The sequence below is a fragment of the Centruroides vittatus genome, unplaced genomic scaffold (assembly GCF_030686945.1).
Source record: "Centruroides vittatus isolate TY-2023 unplaced genomic scaffold, ASM3068694v2 contig_452, whole genome shotgun sequence".
Lineage (NCBI taxonomy): Eukaryota > Metazoa > Arthropoda > Arachnida > Scorpiones > Buthidae > Centruroides > Centruroides vittatus.
In genome coordinates this window covers 1,843,199-1,863,883 of record NW_027122248.1, presented here as the reverse complement: position 1 = coordinate 1,863,883, position 20,685 = coordinate 1,843,199, and the positions used below count along the sequence as shown (strand labels likewise).

General features: G+C 29.1%; 1 protein-coding gene across 1 annotated transcript; it reads right to left on the bottom strand.

The window, feature by feature from the left end:
• Nucleotides 1-905: 905 nt before the first annotated feature.
• On the bottom strand, nucleotides 906-19,733 carry Dhdds (Dehydrodolichyl diphosphate synthase subunit). Its single transcript, XM_067272676.1, has 7 exons — nucleotides 19,563-19,733; nucleotides 17,124-17,312; nucleotides 14,446-14,588; nucleotides 13,371-13,487; nucleotides 6,558-6,659; nucleotides 1,187-1,403; nucleotides 906-1,116 (listed from the first exon to the last, which is right to left on the bottom strand). The coding sequence occupies exons 2-7, from the start codon at nucleotides 17,301-17,303 to the stop codon at nucleotides 907-909; spliced, it is 969 nt and encodes a 322-aa protein (XP_067128777.1). The 5' UTR covers nucleotides 17,304-17,312; nucleotides 19,563-19,733; the 3' UTR covers nucleotide 906.
• Nucleotides 19,734-20,685: the final 952 nt, after the last annotated feature.

Genomic DNA, 20,685 nt, shown 5'->3' with positions numbered 1-20,685 from the left:
ATAAGGCTCTAGTTTAGTAGTATTACAGAGTATAATATGTATATTTTAATATATTTAAAAAAACAAAACCACTGAGAAATGTTCCGTGTTTAACAAGGTTCGGAAAACTGAAAATTTTAACAACGGGTTCGGGCGAACCTGTGCGAACCCGCTGAATATCACCACTGCTTATTAGTAAGTTCAAACTTTTAAGTAATTTATGATTGTCTTCAGGGATTTCAATAATACTGTTTACTAGACAAGCCTTGGTTTGAAGGTTTGTGCTAAGACTTAACAGAAAATGCACTTCTCAAATATTTTCAAGAAAATCAAAGTTAAAAACTCCCAAGTAACTTAGATTCCACAAAACTTTCTTGTGTTACATATCATCAAAAACTGTGTGGTTTGGCAGCAGCATGCCTTATTCATATTTGCATTATCTTTGGTTATTGGTTAACATCTCGACAGATTTTAACAGCTAATTCCAAAAATGGAATTCTTAAAGAAAAGAGACATGCATATTTTTAATACAAAATAAAGAAAATGGAAATAAATGTATTTAATATTGAAAACAGAAAAATAACTGTCAAAATATCGTTCAGAATGAATTTACAATAGTGATAGGCACTTTATTTTTATAATTTTCATTGCCAAATTAATATAATTTTAATGTTTTAATTCTAAAAAAAAACTATATTAAAGAAAGAAAAATTATGAATGAAGCCTATGAAGACAATCATCAGGAGGGAAAAAAGGGGATAGTGTATATCTTTGTCACTCACAATTACCAGGAATGCAAAACTTATGAAGATAAAACTGTATTGTATAATTCTAACTTTTTATTTTTTCATTTTAATAAAAATGGCTGACAGTATAAAGTTCAATTTATAAATTTAATATTCAAATTTTATTTTTAAAAACCATCATTTACTTTTCCATTTTTATTTCTTCCAAATTTCTTACACGCTTATGCTTCAGATGGCATAGGAAATTATTTATTCTTTCCTTTCTCTTCAAAATATAATCCTGCAATTTTTCTTCAGTCAATTCTTCGTCTCTAAGTGCAGATATAGCATGCCTGTAAATCTCTCTCTCTGTTTGTTGTTTCCTAGCTTCAAAATGTTTCTTGCGACCAGCCTTGAAAACAAAGGACATCATTATTATATTTTGCAAATTATTTTACTTAAATATTCTTAAAATATCTTGCCTTTATATATTTAAGGGAATGTTGATAACTCCAAATAGAAGCAAATAAATGCCAAATACTGTATTCTGGCCACAACACTTTCACAAATGTTAAGAGTGAATAGCTACTCTGCCAAAGTAGAAAATCACTTAACCGAACTTCACCTGAAGTTCTTACGAGTAAATCGGGTTCCGAACTGTTATACATGCACTGGTCGAGAAGTTCTTCATCCACATCCCTATATTAAATATAAGTATATGTTAATAAACATTTTAAAATCATCTAACATACAAACAAACTGCATAATTTTTATTTAGTATCAAAACTTAATGCAGAGTTTAGAAAAAAACTTCTAAACTTTCTCTTTCTGCCCTGTGGGCACTAATAGAGGGCCTTCTTGTTTTAGTAAGCCCACTGAGTTTTAATACCCCATTGTGGACCTGAGCGATTCATCAGAGACAGGCCAAATTTATCTGAATGGACCACTCTCGACAAACTACTCGTGTTCTTCGACTCTGCTCCCCACAGCAATAGGCTGCCAAGCCGTCCTTTTCTGTTTAAATTGTTAAAACATATAAGTTATAAAAGTTACTTAGGTTATAAAACAATATAATTGAATTTTAATGTTTTCTAAGAAAAACTTCAACATTTATGGAAATTTTTCTGCATAAAAATTGTATTTATGAAATTTCAATTTTCCACATTTATATTTGGTGCTAATTAAGACAAACTAATTTATAAATTTCATCTGGATAAAATTTTAATAGTTTACATTTCTAGAATTAATAAGTTGGATAAACTGCAGAAATATCAAAAAAATTATGAAAATATTTTATTGCTAATCAAAATATACCAAAAGTGTCAATAAATAATTATCTTAATGATGATGATGGCATAAATATCTATATCCTAAAGCATCAAATATTAATAATTATGATAAGTTTATCTTACATCTCAGAATTAAATTAACAAATTTCTATCAGATAATTTTATTTATTAAAACATTAATACAGTAGAGACTCGTAAATCGGCACCCCGGTAATCAGAATCGTCGGTAATCGGCACGATTTTCAGTCGGACTCCGTCGTGCTGAATCGAACGTTTTTGATACTAAATTTACTTCTAAAGTATAATTTTCATGTTTTTATATTCTTCAATATATTTATTTTTTTGTACAAAATGCAGAAATAATTTTTAACGATACGATAGCCTCGATTATTATTATAAAAATTTTCGTTAGGCTTAAAATCGACGAAAATTCAACACGAAGCGACACGCAACGGAGAAAAATTCAACAGGAAGCGACACGCAGCAGAGAAAAATTTGAACATCGGACAGGTTAATATATTTTTTCGTACATAAACCGTAATCGGAACAAATCCCTAATCTGAACAACCCCAGTCCCCAATTGATTCCGATTTTCAGTTCACTACTGTATCTGTAGAAAGTAGTAAGGATGAAGTAGTTTTGCTTTAAATGGATGACTTATGTTCTCAACTGAACAGAAAAACAATAGTAGTTCAATACAGAGTGCTTATGCTCATTTCAGATATTTCTAAAATTATCATATACAATAATACACCTACCTATAATGATTTTAGTGATTAATAAATGATCTAAATAATTCAGCAAGTTTTGTTAAAAATAATTGAAAGAAAGATACTTATTTTTTTTAAACTACAAATAAAAAAAAAGCTGGCAAGAGCTCTGGCATGACTTTCCTGCTACTCATGATTTACAAAGATAGTTATGCACAATGCCATCTGTTATGAGATTTTATTTTTATAATAATCAGTAATATATAAATATTATTTTTAAAGGCAAAAGGCTTACTTTTGGAGAGGAGTGAGTTTTAACGAAAATTTTACTTATTAGTTTTACAATTTCTTCAATGTCTGATCCCACTGGAGATATGACACACGATCTCATCACCCCTTGAACTTTAATTGCCAAAATTTATACCATCAATGAATCCATATGCAGAAATAAACCTGTCATTTCAAAATTTTTGGTTTATCCAGTCCCGAGATATAATGCGAGATAGATGACAATATACACAAACACCCAATTTTGTAGGTTTTTTTTATATTTTGGGCTCCTGGAAAGTCAAAATGTCAAGAAATGCAAAAGACCAGGGATCAAACTTTGACTAGTCGCCACAATCTATAACAGCCAAAAAAGTAAAAACATTTTTGACAATAAAATTTTCTATTAATATTCAAGTTTAGTTGAAACTTTTATTTGACTTTTGAGTATATGAAAAAAAGAATTAACAAAATGTAATCCATAACTATCTTAGCTTTGAACACTACTTTTAGCAATAAAATGAATCAAAAATCCCAAAAACATTCAATAAGCTTGCAATATGCACAGGCATTCAATTAAGAGTAAAGTTTTTGTTTTACATCAATTGTAAATCTAATTCTAAGATCAGTGATTTAGAATCTAACTTTACTTGATACAATTTAAAAACACTAACTATATCTATATAATATAATTGAAGCAGAATTACATCTGCAAAATAAGTCTCCAAAAGATAATAAAAATACTTCAATAAAAATACATGCAGACATTCTTTTCAAACAACATATTAAACAATAACAAAAAGTTTATCCCATGTACCTAAAGAATTCACAAATGGATACAGATTACAACTGAATTGCTAAATCATTCTGAAAATTCATTTCTACTGTTTTACAACTTATTGTATTGACACTGAATAGTAGTTTTGAAGTCTTGAATGGTCAAAAACATTACAAATGCCACAAGAGAAACTCAACACTAAGCTTATAAGGGGAGGGCACGACCTGGGAAATTCACTTTGGAATGAGACTTGGTTTATAGGTAGTACTCCTTTAGGATGTTCAATCCTCAAAACAAGAAAGCGCAATGGCCAGCCAATTTTAAGAAAAAGGCCTTTAAAAATTAGAGCTCAGCTTATGTACTAATAAGTTTCGCTAGGTCGACAGCTGCCGAGCAGCTCAGTTGACATCGTTCTTGGCTACCACCAAGTCATTCGGGGTTCAAATCTCGGTCTCAATTAGTATTTTTTTCTTTTTTTCTTTCTAAAAATTTTTTAAAATAAGTATTTTGAATATATATAAATATTAAAATTTTATTATAATAAATAATTTCATTTAAAAAAATGTTTAACACATATTACATGTCATTTTAATTATAATAATACAAAATAATTAATAATAATAGTTATAAATAATTAGTTATGGAACAACAGTTTTCATTTATTATTCTATTGTATCAAATTTTTCGAAGGTTACTACTCTTATTAATTCTCACCACTTAAAAATAAAAAGTATAAAACATGTCTTTTATATTCATCCTTTACTTCCATTTTAACAAAAATAAACAACTAAAATGTTTCCAATTCCAACAGCATTATATAAATGAGATCCAATTTAACACTTCAGTGTGAAAAGTATCACATTAGACTGACATTTTCAACAGCAAAACAAGATTTTTCTCAAGGTCATAAAAATGCCCATGGACTTATGGACTGACCTGATATTTGGAGTGTCAGTTTACTTTTGGATTTCGAAGAGATCATAGTGTTTCGTAATATATCACACCATAATACAAATAGTTTCAATATTTTACAGTAAAATGTCTGTGAATGAAGATACTATCAGTTTACCAACAGTTGATGATGATGATTATTAATACACTTATTAATTATTTTGTATTATTATAATTAAAATGACATGTAATATGTGTTAAACATTTTTTTAAATGAAATTATTTATTATAATAAAATTTTAATATTTATATATATTCAAAATACTTATTTTAAAAAATTTTTAGAAAGAAAAAAAATACTAATTGAGACAGAGATTTGAACCCTGAACGACTTGGCGGTAGCCAAGGACGATGTCAACTGAGCTGCTCGGCAGCTACCGACCTAGCAAAACTTATAACTTATTAGTACATAAGCTGAGCTCTAATTTTTAAAGGCCTTTTTCTTAAAATTGGCTGGCCATTGCACTTTCTTGTTTTGAGGACTGAACATCCTAAAGGAGTACTACCTATATACTAAGTCTCATCCCAAAGTGAATTTCCCAGGTCGTGCCCTCCCCTTGTTAGATCAATTTTGGTTAATCTGAGAGTTTATCATCATTTTTTGATTCTTTAGATTAAGACAAATAATAATAATGAAACTGATGATTATGAGTCTCCTGATAACAAATAGTGCAATTTTTTTTATTAATAAATAAGTTTCAAAAGTAAACCAATACTTCTTTTTTCAGTATTTTGTACTGAATTCTTAATCACCTTATTTGCCCAATCAAATTAGCTTTTATTGAATGGTTCTGTAATTATAAAAACTTAAGTTATGAAACATTTGAAGATTGGTGCAGCAGACATTTCTATTGAAAAGTCAAACAGAATTTTTGTTTTCTGTTTCTGTATTTAAACAAGCCAATGACAATTTAGTGCATTTCCTCAACTTCTCTAAACTTTCAGTTTAGAAAAGTTGAGAAACTAAAATTTCAGTAAAATTCCCAAACTTTAAGAGTAAGGAATGAATTCTTGAAATTTCCAAATTTTTCAGGATTGCAGGACCCTTGGAAACATGATCATAAAACTTTCAGTACTTTATATTGTAGAAAAGATAGAAAATTGTCTGTGTACATTGTGTATTGTTTCATTAAAAAGAAATTTTACTTTTAAGACTGTAGGTTTGTAAAAAACTTAATTATTCAAAATATATAGAATCTGTGTCTGGTTAAAAACATATAATGTATGTATTTAATGCAAAAATGAAAAAGATAACTGTTAAATTATAATCATTTTCTGATTCTTTCCACTCTGTATTCACAGAGGGCTTTTTTTATCAAGCCCATTATGGGTTCAGCCAGGCCTAAATGGAGCAGCTGGATGGTGAGGGATGGGCCCTGATATATCTGGAGTGGACCAGATCATAAACAATTCTGGTTTTTCAACCTATCTGTGCTTGTTCTCAGATTCATCAGAGAAGTAGGGTGATGTCTTAACTACTCAACTATCTGGCAATCAAGATGACAGATTTGAAATACAGTATTATCTTTTAAGGATCTGTACTAAGAATGTACTGACTGAGCTATTCTGATTGCCACTGCTTTTGGCTTATTTATTTTCATCATACTAATTGATTGAAGTCATTGATGACTATAATACCAAATCCAATGTAATCTTCAAGAGTAGCAATTCAAACCTCCAGCAATCTTTTATCATATTGATATTCTCAATTACCAATAATGAAGAAAGATAATTATTGGATGAGATATAATAGAAATATAAGTTATTATTTTGACTGAATTTCTTCACTTCATTTAAAATCACTATTTACAGATCAATAATTCATAAAATAAATTTTATGTAATAAAAATATACTAACTCAGGTTTCAGAATACCATCTGAAACTGCTTCTGCTATTTCATTTGCTGCTGTACTGATTTCTTCTTGAGAAGTATATGCAAGACAAACATTGATGAATAAACTAAAAATAGAAAAAGCTTTTATCAAATTTTGTATCAAGAAAAGACGATTATTTTTGTAGTTATAATAAACATTGGTGTGATATAGCATAATTATATTATTTAATATTACAAATACTGTTTAAATTTATAATTGTTATATATTTATGATAATGTTTTGTATTTAATTCAAAATTATTTAAGATAGTGCCTCTCTGACAACAGATCATTGAAGGATGTGACTCTAGGACAGTGATGGCAAACCTTGAGCTCGACGTGTCAAAATTTTGAAAAATCCTAACCTAACTCTGGTGCCGTGTCACCTAAAAATATTCATAATTTTTTGATATTTGCAACCATAGTAAAAAAAAGATTTATGTTTTTGATATTTATTTTATATATTTAAATGCAATTTAACAAAGAAAAATCAACTAAATAACATGTATAAAATAAAAACAAAAAACAATACACACTTAGGAAAAGATAATAATGAAAATAATGATAAATAAATGATACAAAAACTAGAAATTGTAGAAAAAATAAAAATTAGTGACTTTTTTAGTACTGAAGTTTGTCTGCTAATTCTTCGATTGCAGGTTTATACTTGGTTCACTTCAAGGCTAAGCAAGTGCCACTAACTTCACCTGTTAGCCGGTTTCTTTTGTTCATTTTAATATTATTTAATGCTGAGAACAAAGTCTCACAAAAATATGTTAATGAAAAAATGGTTAGCAAAGCCATCTCTGGATTTTTTATATCGCTAAAAGAGTCAGGTATTCTCTTCCATGAACTCAAAATTTCTTGTTCATAGTTGCACTCTTCTTCGTTATTCAAACAATTTCATTCCAGCTATTAGTATTTCGATCTTAGAAGTTTCGATCTTCCAGCTATTAGTGTTTCGATCTATTAGAAGTTTCGATCTTAAGTCGAGAAACACGAGTCCAAATGAAAATCTGCAAGTTGCATCTGTAAATTATCAATTTGCATCCATTGGAAATCTTTTAACTCCAAAGAACTGTAAACAACTACATCTGGATACTTAATTATATTAATGGTCTGTTCTAGGCTCCTAAATTGGTTGAATCTTTCACTGAACTCTTCAATTAACGAGTTTACTAAATTCTGGTACCTAAGTATGGACTACATTACACTTGTTTTATTGGCCTTTTCAAAGTACTTTTTTATTTGAGGAAAATACTTATAAGTTTTAGTTTCAATATCTCGCTTAAAAATTTTAAGTTTACTTTCAAAAGATTTGATATATTCAAAATTACAAGATTTTAGCAAAAGTATTGATCTTATGTTTAAGTTCAGTTCATTCATATGAATAGAGAAATCTGTAAAAACATTAAATTGCTGACCCACTTATGATCATTGATCTGAGGAAAGTTTGCCAGATCCTTATTCTCAATAAATACTTTAATTTCTTCAAAGCACTCCACAAATCGCTCAAGTACTTTACCTCGACTCAGTCATTTCACATTATTGAACATCAGTAGTCCACTGTAGGATGAATCAACTTCCTGTAAAAGTGCAGAAAATTCTCACTTGTGAAGGGGTCTAGCAGCTATAAAATTCACAATTTTTATTACAACTGACATTAAATCATTCAATTCTGAAAATCCCAATTTGGCACACAACACCTCCTGATGGATAATGCAATGAAAAGGTATAAGTGAATGCCTAATAGCTTCCATAAACAATTTCACGAATCCTACATTTTTTCCCCACCATATTTGCTGCCCCATCTGTCGTAACTGACACAATTTTAGAGATATCAATATTTAAGTCATTAAATGTTTTTATAACAACTTTACATAATTCATTTCCTGATGTACTTATTGGCACTGATTCTAACTTTATCAACTCTTCTCTCATTGTGAGACCATCAGAATATCTAGCAATAATAACCAACCGAGCCTTTGATGTGACATCAGTAGTTTCATCAAGAGAAATTGAAAAATATTTACAACTATTTATGTCTTTTTTCAATTGATGTACATTTTTGTTAAGATCCATTATTCAGTCTTTGATAGTATTTCTACTTAGTGGTAACTCAGAAATTCTTTTAATAATAACATCTTTATTTTTCATATCGTGAAACAGAGCTGGTACACATCTTAAAAATGTTTCTTTAATAAATTCTCCATCACTGAAGGCTTTTCCATGCTGAGCTATGGAGTGAGCAATACAGTAACTTGCTGATGTTAAATTTGTAGAGCATTTTACAAATTTAGTGATGGAATTTGATTGACTTCTATAAAGGTGTAGCTGCCTAGAAATGTATTCCTTCTTTTCATCGATTTTCAAGAGCTGACTATGATTTGTTTCAAAATGTCTTTTTACATTCCACATTCTGCTTACTACCATTTCATTACACAGTATGCACAATGATCTATTGTTTCTGTCAATAATTCTGTACAGCTCAGACCATATGTCTTGAAAGGGCTGGCTACTGCTACTTCCACTTCCTTTATCATCCAATCTTGCTTTTTTATTTTTTTGACTCTCCATTACAAGGCTGCAAAAATAAATAAATCACATTTTTTTTTATAAAAGGTTGATAGGTTTCCTACCTATTAACTTTTTGCAGTGTTGTTACACTGACTCCTGATAAAAAAACAATTTAAAGATGTTTGTAAAACTAACAAATATGTATTTTATATGATATACAAAATGTTTCAATGAGCACTGTTACACTGTATATCTGGTGCAGACATATGGTGGACGTGGTGTGGACAGATGGCAGTAGTGTGGTGCTGACCTGAGCTGCTAAAATTAATAGAAGTGGCGGCGACATGGCAAAAATACATCTGCATCCAACGATTATAAAATTTTATCTGATTCTGACTAAGATATTTTAGCTCATATTCATTTAAATAATAATCAAGGAAAAAAGTTTTAGGTTTATAGTTGAAAAAGAGAAAATAATATGACAAATATTTGAATTATTCAATTTTTTGTCTCTGTCGATGCATGTCATCCAAAATTACCTCATAGGTTTGCCATCACGGCTCTAGGACCATTCTGACAAAACTGTTCTATTGTTCTCTCTTTTGCTCTCTAATAGATTTCCCAGAACTCTGTTAGAAAGATGTAAAATTAGTATTTTGAATGTAATATAGGAAGAAATAGCAATGAAGTGTGCAGTTAATCTAATTCTATCAATCATTTCACAAACTACAAGTAGATTCAACTATAATAGTTTAGAGACTGTTGCAATAGTTTAAAGTTACTGTAATAGTTATGTCAGTAAAAGAGGAAAATTCTAATATTAAGCAGTCTCGTAGCTATAAAATATATCAGTGGACTTCACTGTAAAATATAAAACACCAATGCTAATAACTGATAGAAAGATAATTTTTTGCAATGTTTGTCAAAAACAAGTCATAGCTGAGAAGAAATACAAAATTGAAGAACACAGAAATTGCTTACCAAACTTATAATTTATAAGTAAAGTCAATTTTGTGTAAAGATGATGCACAGTTACATGTAGAAAGTGACTTTAATAAATCATAATTTTTAAGTGTTTTAACATGGGTTTCAACTTCCTCAAAAAACATGCTAAGGCTTGCTAGAATATTTTTAACACTGCTTCATTTAGAAAACAAATAGAATAGTATGAAGATTTTTGTTGGACTCTTGCTGTAACAAATATTACCCTTTTCAAAACTGAATATCCTTACTGTGCAATAATTCTTAAAAAAATTATTCTCATAAAAAAAACATCAGGTTGAAAGAATTCTACATAAAAATTATTTGTTTGCATGTTGCAAAGAGATTATGGACAACCACAGAATATTTACACATGATGATTGATGAGTCAACAGATAGAAAAGATTATCTTTCTAATACAAATATTGAATGCACTAGATATGTATATTAAAACTTTTCTAATCCAATATTCCAATTAATAAGTTTAAAAATCTATGCTTTAAATGCATGCGGACTGTTAAAAAGATTTGTAAATTTTGCTTTGAAAACTGTTTTGAAACGTGTATTTTTGAAAGTAGTTCATTTTAAAATGGATTTTAAAATATTAAGCATATTTGAACAGCCTACTGAAAAAAAAAAATAAAATCACATTTTAGATGCTAAAAACAAAATTAGAATTTTAAATATAACAAACATTGTAAAGCCTGATAAATATATATAAACATCCAACGATCACTTAAATGATCGAGCTACAATTTGGCTATTTTAAATAATTAATACAAATTAATTTGCTATTAGAGGTAAGCATTAGGTGCCATCTCTAAACTAAATCTAGTAGCAAATTAATTTGTATTAATTATTTAAAATAGCCAAATTGTAGCCTGATCATTTAGGAGATCATTGGATGCTTATAAAATTAGAATTTTACTACCTTCTATGCCATATACCAGGGGTGGCCAACAAGTCGATCGCGATGCCAATTTTGGTCGATCACTCGCGATGTCTTTGACTTAATGTGTTACACTTGTAACTGAACGCAACGTGTGAACGTAACGCGCAAAAGCAACAATATGCATGCAGTTATGACTGGACTCGTAGAAAACACAGCCATTTAGCTTGAATATATGATACTGTCATGCGGTAGCTTCTTTTCTTTAGTATTAGCAATATTATTATTAATCAATATTATTTATCCACGGTGACAAAGTTGAGTTTCAATTTTTCATTTGTTTAAAATGTAAGTACCTGTTCTTTATGTTTTAAATTAAATTATGGCTTTTCTTACCTATCTATTTACTTGATAAGTGAGCATTTTTGGCAACAGACCTCTATATTTTTGGATTTTTGGAAATACGTCAATTGAGAAAAATATCCCAGTATCACCAAATGTAGCAAATATATTTATTCCTGTTTCAGAACTACATACCTGTGTGAATTGGCATTTTCATACTTAAAGTTAACGAAGACTAAACATTCTGTCCTGACTGATTCCCATACTGAAGAATCATTATTATTATCTTTGTCAGGATATACACCTAATTATGTTTCCTTGGTAAGAGACGTGCAAACTCAGTCCTCCCGTTAATGTAACGTAATAAAATAAATTCTAAATCTGTCTTCATCAGTAGCTAATTTGAATGAATAAATATTGTTAATAATTACTCATGTTGTTTTAATTCCCCTGGATGCGAGTTTTTTGGCCTGTTAAATAATTACGTTGTTTTTTACGTAGGTAACTATACAGGGTGTTTCAGTACAAAGAGCACTCCCGCGAGCTATTGATAGATTAGCAAAAAATAAGTCTAAAAATCTTATATCGTTCATTCATGTTAAATTTTCCTCGCCCAAAAAAAATCGCGAAAGTAAAATCTTATAATCAAATTATCAGCCGTACTGTGCAGTTTTATAACAACTTTTTCAAGTTTACGAACAAATAGTACCATAATTTATACATTGTAATTGATAAAAAAAAATTAAATTATATTTTAAGTTAATAAAAATCTATCTTGAAAGTGTCGAAAAATCGATTTTTTTAGGTGCCGCCTGTATGAAATGAACTCGTAACTGCAAATATCAAAAGTTGGGTCTGGAAATTTATTTTCTTTATGAGCCTATATCTCAAAAACTTAATAAGTGATTTAAAAAATAAAAAATAGTTTTGAACATATATTTTCCTTATCTACCCATAGCTCGTGGGAGTGCACCTTGTACTGAAGCACAGTGCATAAACATAGTATGTATTTCACACCCCCCTCGCCACTTAGACTATGCCTACGACAACAAGTCGATCGTGACACATTTTTAAGATAAAAAGTAGATCTTATGTACACAAAAGTTGGCCACCCTGCCATATACAATAAAATTTTATATATTATAACTTCAAAATGAACCTGTTACCAGTGTAAATCTTCTTATGAGCGTCTGACTAACGTTTTCGAACTTAAAGCGGTCGCTATATATAAAACAAGCTGTAATAATATCTGCATCAACCAAAAAGAAGAGATCGACATTTCATCGGCCGGGCAAATCCTTTTAGATATGCATAGACGATAACCAACACCCGGACACTACAGCGCATGTCAGCCATGACGGAATTAGACGAAGCGGTTCGATTTGAAACATTCTATTCTATCTTTCAAATTATTCCATCTTCGCCTGAAGAAGAACTGTTTTAAGTTCGAAAACGTTAGTCAGACGCTCATAAGAAGATTTACACCGGTAACAGGTTCATTTTGAAGTTATAGTTCTAATACCCGGTGTCAGTAAAGAGCAGAGAAGTATTTTATATATTGTTAATAAAAATACTTAATTTTAAATAAAATAGTAATAAAAATTTTTAAAAAACACATTAGACTAAAATTCTATAATGTAAAATAAAATTATTTCACATTTTTCCAACTGTGTTAAATCAAAATCATGCAATTTAAATATGCCTTCAAGCAAGGATTAGGTGTACTTTGTTAAATCCATGCTTAGTTGTATGCAGACAAGAACTGTTAGAAAGGGCTCATTATGAAATTTTTACACTTGAAACTTTTGAACATTCATGAAAAACAATTCGTGAATATTCAAAATTTATACTTTCAACACTGTAATGTAAAATTTGAACAAATAAATGATAAATATCTTTAATCTTACACAAGAAAACAAATTATTCATCAATTTTATATAACATTATGTAAAATATAATAAATTTGTATGAAAATCTTTGTCAAAATATTAGTTTCTATAAAAAATTAAATTCAATTTAATGTAATTTTAAATATAAAAGAATCTTGATAACATTTATAAAAACAAACCTATTGTTGTGCATTGAATATAAAACAACATCAGCAATTGCTTTTTGTATATCCTTTGGAAGAAGATTTATATCACCAAGCACTCTCACACAAATACCATATTTATCAATCTTCTCTCTAAAAAATCAATATACTTAAAATAAATAAAGAGTTTAGGTAATAGATATAATAATTACAAGATTCAGTTATCAAATACTCTAAGTATTACTATTAATACAAGCATTTGATATGATTTTATATTCCAAAAAATTAATTCCACAACTTTATTCACAACTATGAAAAGAATTAATTCAATAAAACATACAAAGTATAATTATGAGAATCTGACCCTCTGTCAAATAGATTTAGATAGCATTTGTTTAAAATTCTAATGTACAATGCATGTTTATACTTTGTGTAAACAATTATTAAACATAAGTCTGATAACATTACAGGTCTCTTTCCTGCCAAAAAATCATAATTATGAAATGTAGAGTTTCCCCATTTTCTTTTTATTGTTGATTAAACTTTTTAGTCTTTTGTTTAAGGTTTCTTCTAATTAAAATGTTAAAGAAAATAACACCTTCCTAACCTTATCATTTAAACATCAAAACTTATAATTTGAAAAACTATTGTTTACAAGTATTTCTTATATCCTGTAAGCTCATTGTCTATATCAGTGGTGTCAAAACTATATCCCCAGGCCAAATCTAGCACACACCATACATTAATCCTGCCCACAAGCATATTTGCCACACATCATTTATACATGATAGAAATAGGCCTACTTTTTGTATTTATGGAATATATAAAATATTTGTGGCCTACCTACTTATGACTTATGCACAATTTGGCTCATCAATTAAAAAGTTTGGATTCTACTGGTCTAGACTAAAAGGATATAAATTTTGGTATTTACAATAACTGTACATCATTAAAAAAATAAAAATTTTGTAATAAAAAAATTTGTTATAAATAATAATTACGTGTAAAAAAAAACTAAATTTCTTTAAAATAACAACATAATATAAAATAATACAAATATAGCTGTATACTATTTGTAAATAGAAATTAAATATATTAATTAGTTAAATACTTTTTCTCCAATAATTCTTTTAACTTCTCTCTTATCATTTGCATTAAATTTTCAACTTCGTCTTTAGAACGCTTGAAATTTTCGATGCTAAAAGCATAAATTGTTACTTCTTTGATTCCAATATCTAAGCACCAATCTAAACTCTAAATTTTTAAAAATTAATAATTATTAAATTAAACAATTCATTTTAAAAAATGATAAGAAATTAATTATTAAACATTAAAGTGCTTATTTTATATAAAATATAATAATCTACATTTATAGAAGTAAAAAAAATCTTTAAACTCTTTGGTATATTGATAAATCAAAAATATACAGGTAGGCCTCCTACAACACAATACCTTTACAATGCATTTTCGCTCCAACGCGGTTGGAAAAACGCAAAAATTTTCTTACAATGCAGTACTTTTACAACACGGTTTAGGATATTTAGAAATGAATCATCTTTCACATAACAGAAAAATCGCAACAGATCACATAAGTGCAGTGGAACTTGATGAAACAAGCTGAGATCTTGAAATAAGGCCAGTCAAACATTCTCGAACAACTATAATAAGTGACGACAAGGACTGAATTTGTCAGCATAACATTATGTTTCTTTTTGATTTTGACTTGAAATCATAATCTTTTTAGTTTTTATATGATGTTGAATTTTATTTAGGCTTTTTATGTACATAAATTTAAAAAATGAAAGGCAGTTTTTCTCTTTTTAGAACTGAATCCCAGTTTTTGTATTAAGTTGGTGTCTCCTATAACACGATTTCCCACAACGCGGTATTTTCAAGGAATGTATCTACTGCATTGTAGGAGACCTACCTGTATTCTTATTTGAACAAAATTTCTTGAATAGCTTTAAATTGAAGTTATAATTCAAATCAAACAATATTCTATACAACATAAATTTTTAAAGAGCTAATGCACGTATGTTTATCAATTAATTTGTGAATTGATTAACATATCAATATATAAGCCAAATGATGAATCAGATATGAAGAACCATATATAATAAACCATGTGTTTATCAATTCATGAATGAATTACTAAACACATCTGGTTTCAAAAGAACATTTCTTAATTAATGATTCAATCTTAATTAACAAAATGTTTTTTTTTTATAAGCCATGATTAATTATTATATATATCATATATATATTTACCAATAAAAGTTTTAAAAGTAGATTCTATTTTCAATGAGTTGTCCGTTGAATTTAAATAAATTTACAAGATCAAATCATGATACAAATCATTTATTTATTTATTTTATGCTATTAATCTCATTTGATTCATACATAAATATAAATTGAAAATAAACAGTTAAAATACTTGTGTTATTATTAAAACTTTTATGCAGAAGCACCTGAAATGGAGAGATTTGCAGTTAAATAGACAAAAAGTACCAAGTTGGCTAGAATAGCATAGAATCTGACCACTGTGAGAACAAAGCTTGCATTTCAATCAATATGCTATTTTTCTTTGATCTATATCTAACTTTCCAATGAATATAAGATATCATCCATAAGGTAAAAGCAGTTTAAGCACAATATTAACTTCTCAATCTCTTATTTTGTGACAATAGTAAAATCTTTTGCTGTCAATACATAATTAAGTCTGCATAGCCTAAGAATGATCACACAAATCTTTATGATAAATAGAAAATTACATAGATAATGGAATTAACATATACTATTCAATAAAATCTACATAAATTTTGGCAACTTAATATTACATTAATTTAAATATGAATGCTATATCATTAATTAATTGATTGTCACTATTAATATAATAAATATATATCCAAAATACAATACAAAATATAAGATTTAATAAATGTTATTAATTGATAATAATAATATCCTCTCAATTAAGTTACAGCCATTCACTATTTTTTTTAATAAAATTGCAATGTTACGGATGTAAATAAATCAAACGGGAAATTTTTGGATTAAAGTGATTTCACTGATATGTCCATTGTCACATTTTTGATTTTTCTATAATAGTGCTCTTTGTCAGCTTCTTATTTTTAGTTCTATCAAAAAATATTCCAATATTTTAAAAAAAAATTTCATGTTCCGATTACTTATAGTTCAATTCATGACCACTTCATTTATCTAAAATATCTTCTCTTTTTCTATAAAAGAAAAAAATGCATAATAAATATCATTTTAATAAAGCCAACCACTGCCATATGCCATCGGGATATATAACAGCTATATAGCCCGACGGCATACGGCAGTGGTTGGCTTTATTATAATGTATTGGGTTTTGGTAGAGTTGTTTGTTTATACCATTTTAATTTTATCAATATGATATAGAAATATTACATATTTTATTTTAAAACAAATGTAACACATTTTAATGTTTTAGTGATGACAATGTTATCTAATACCGAAATAAAATATTTTTATTTGGTTATTAGATATTGCTTACAAATATTAATTGCATAAAAAGATTTGAAACTGCATGAATTTTTATTTCAAGATTTCATTTTCACTGTAGCTTTAAAAAAATATATATATAGCTTATTCAAAAAATATTCAAGATTTATTCATTGTAACAAATGAAAAAAAATATGAATAAAAATATGTTACAAGTTTGAAAACGTAAGATAATTTTTAAAAAGTTTATTGGGTTTATGACTTCTGATTTCTGAAATACATTAGAACTTTTAGAATATTTACCTCTGATAATTTTTTAAATCCATGAGTATGGCCATCCAGTCTGTTTAAATTTAATTTGTCTGCATATCTTCTATTACCATCCATAATAAATGCAACATGTTTAGGAATAGCACCAGCCTGCAACACCTTGATAACAAAAGATTCTAACCAGGTACGTTGTACTTTTTCCAACCAAACCATTTTGAATACCTAAAATTAACATAAATAAGAAGAGTTACATTGAAATTATTAAACTACAATAATAATTCTAGTTTAGCTGAAAGATATTAATCTATTTATATACACAATCTTGACTTAGATAATGCAAGTGATTTTCGTTCTTATTAGCAATACTGGCCGTAATTTTTTAGTGTTTGTTTTATTATTGGTTAATTGCTTGTAATATTTAAGAACATTTAAATAAATATTGCTGATAAAAAAAGATAATTGTAACTTATTAACTTTTGAAAAATCTCAAAAAAAATTCCCAAATATCAAAGGTCATTACCCAAATAACAAAAAATCATTAAATAATAATTGGATTAATTAAATCATCATCATCATTAGAACTGTAGTATTTTTTAATGATGTTCTGAGCAATTTTTGTCACAGTAGGTATGTTTGATGATGCAAAAGCTTCAAATAAAGTTGATTTAGTATCTTTTGAAAAGACTGGATTGGACTGGATTGACGAAAAAAAGACAATGCAAAACATATGCAATCTATCAATGGGGGAGTACCTCCTGGGAGGAGTTCTATGGAAAACTTGCAGGTGGCTTTATTCAGATGTTAAAAACACGAAGAAAACCCAGAAAATCCCACACAGCCAGCCCGTTGTTAGGTGCAAACCCACAACTATCAGTGTTCATTAGTTTTATCCACTTGGCCATCTGTGGGACCACCTTCTACAGAGAACAATTAAAAAATAATTTAATCGATATAGATGCAAGATTTACTGTGTAGGGTAACAATAACAGTGTGGTAAAAAATTATTTTCACTGCATGACTACAACATTCATATTTAATATTTATTTCATTTTCAAACCAGCATCTTTCCATCAAAGTGAAAAAGCTTTTGTAAAATACTTGGGCAAATTTGGTAAAATTGTGGAAATTGCATTAATTTATACATTAATGGAATTCCACGTCATATTCTCATAGTTTCTCCATTTATTACAGGTATGTAACTTGCACTAACAAATATTTCATCAAAATGAAAAGTCACACACATCTTATTAATTCTTTAAGTGAAATTTGGGAAAAGGGAATAAGAACTATTTCTTAATTGTACATTGAAACGCAGGATTATTTTGACAAAATTTCTTAATGAAAATTTTGACTATACAAAACCAAGTTTGAGTCCTTTTGCCTATTAGTATCCTTTTATTCCAGTCCAGGAACCACAAAACAGCCAGCGACTTGAAACAAATTTTCAAAAATAAAATTTTTAATTGCGTTCATCGGTTATTTTTGAAAATTTATTTCTTTTACTTTATTTAAAGTTCTTTCACACCAGCTCAGATTTTTTTACCCAGTTTCACAACCAGGGAAAAAACGAGAGCTCTAAATTTTAATTTTTACCTAAACAACTTTTAATGCATAAAAATCTATTAGTACATAGAAAAACATGCCCGCTGCTATAAAAAAAGTACGATGTGCAAACAACAGCAGAAGCCGCAACACCTAAATCTCATTGAATCCACATATTGGCATTAATATTACTGGCTTAGATAGTTCCAACTCTGCTTACTGCACCCACTAGACAAGAGTTCAACCATTGCAATAGAAGAGATACAGTGTTTGACAACCAGAAAAACTGCAACTAATTAGACAAAGTCTATTATTGGTCCGGGCCTACATAGACAAGTCATATGCTTGTTTACTTTGTTACCTGTCACGTAAAATAATCACCAAATTATAAAAGTGTTGTATTTGTATTGATTAATGAAGTTTAAAGGAATCATGCCATATGGTTAATGTAACCCTTGGTGCTAAGATGGTGGCTCATCTCCGATTCCAGCAAGGAAACAGCGGGATGCATGTTCTAACCTAACCTAAGCTATTCTAATAATTTGGTTGTTAATAATTATGGTAATTTATTAAAATAGGTTAGGTTAGAACATGTATCCCACTGTTTCCTTGCTGGAATCAGAGACGAACCGCCATCTTGGCACCAAGGGTTACATTAACCTGACAGACAAGTGTTTACTTGTGAAAAATTTGATGTATATATTTTATATTAAATTAAAAATTAATCTCTAAGAATATTTCATGTTTTGGCCTTTTAGAGTATTTAATTAATGTATCTGATTACTAAGATTATGTCGCCATATCATATTCAAAAGATAGAAATAATTGCATTGAATTACATCAACGTGACTATAATTAATTGTAAATAGGGTATTTATACAGTCATTATTATTAGCATGTAAAGCTCCATTTGGGTTAAAATATACTCACTATTCGTTAAACATCATATATGTAACATTTTATCTATTTAATGTAGTCTTTTTAAACAATCTTGCGTATTCTGAAATTCAGATAATTCGGCCTTCGTATATTATCTTACGTCAAAGGTCACGACTTCATCGTTAGCACCGGCTTACATCAAAAGACACGAATCTCTCGTCTGTTTTTATCAGTGTTGCCATCTCTAATAATCTTAATTCGTCGGCTAGAAATTTCAGAAATGGTCAATTTTTAGTAAAATTATTTACGAAATAATTATTTTTATTACAAAACTTGTAAGTTGAAGCACAAAAGTTTAAAAGTATTATATTTATTAAGAAATGTTTAGATTTTTTAAAACCATTATCGCCTACCCCGACGATTGGATGGCCGAGCGATCAAGTTGACAGTCTCCCGCTATGGGGACCCGGAATCAACGGGTCGAAAAATCCTCAGGAATTTTTCGGGAAATAATACGACCGGATATGACGGCCCCCGTTTCTCACCACCCGGCCATCTCATTGTGGGCCTGGCCGAACCCATAATGGGATTGCTAAATGAAGCCTTCTTAGTGCCCACAAGGCGGAAAGAATTTTAAAAATAATTTTAAAAAATTATCGCCCTACGGGTACTAAGAAGGCCTTTTTAGCAAGCCTATTATAAGTTTGATGAGGCCCACAACAGGTGGCTGGGAAGTGAAGAGCGGAGCCCAACGTATCCGGATGGACTACCCCGAAAATTTTCTGGGGTTTTTTCCCTCATCCGTCCAGATTTGATTCCCGGTATCCAGAGCAGCAGGCTGCTATCTTAACTGCTCGGCCGTCCAGCCATTAATATTTAGATTTTTAAAGCATTCGTATTAAATGGAAATTGTATTTTGCAAGTCTGTAATTAGGCATACCGGCATGAAGCGCTAGCCTGGCACCCCACAAATATAGAGTTTCCAATAAAATTAGTTTTGACAAAAAGTTAAACAACATGAATCTTCCCACGTAAAAGAATACAATGGCAAATATCACGGCCTTTTTTTTTAATCCTTTTTTACGCTTTCCGCCCTGTAGCAATAAGAGGGCTTTTTTTGTGTCCATCAAGCGCGGCCAGGTGATGAAGGATGGGACAGGAACATATCCATGAC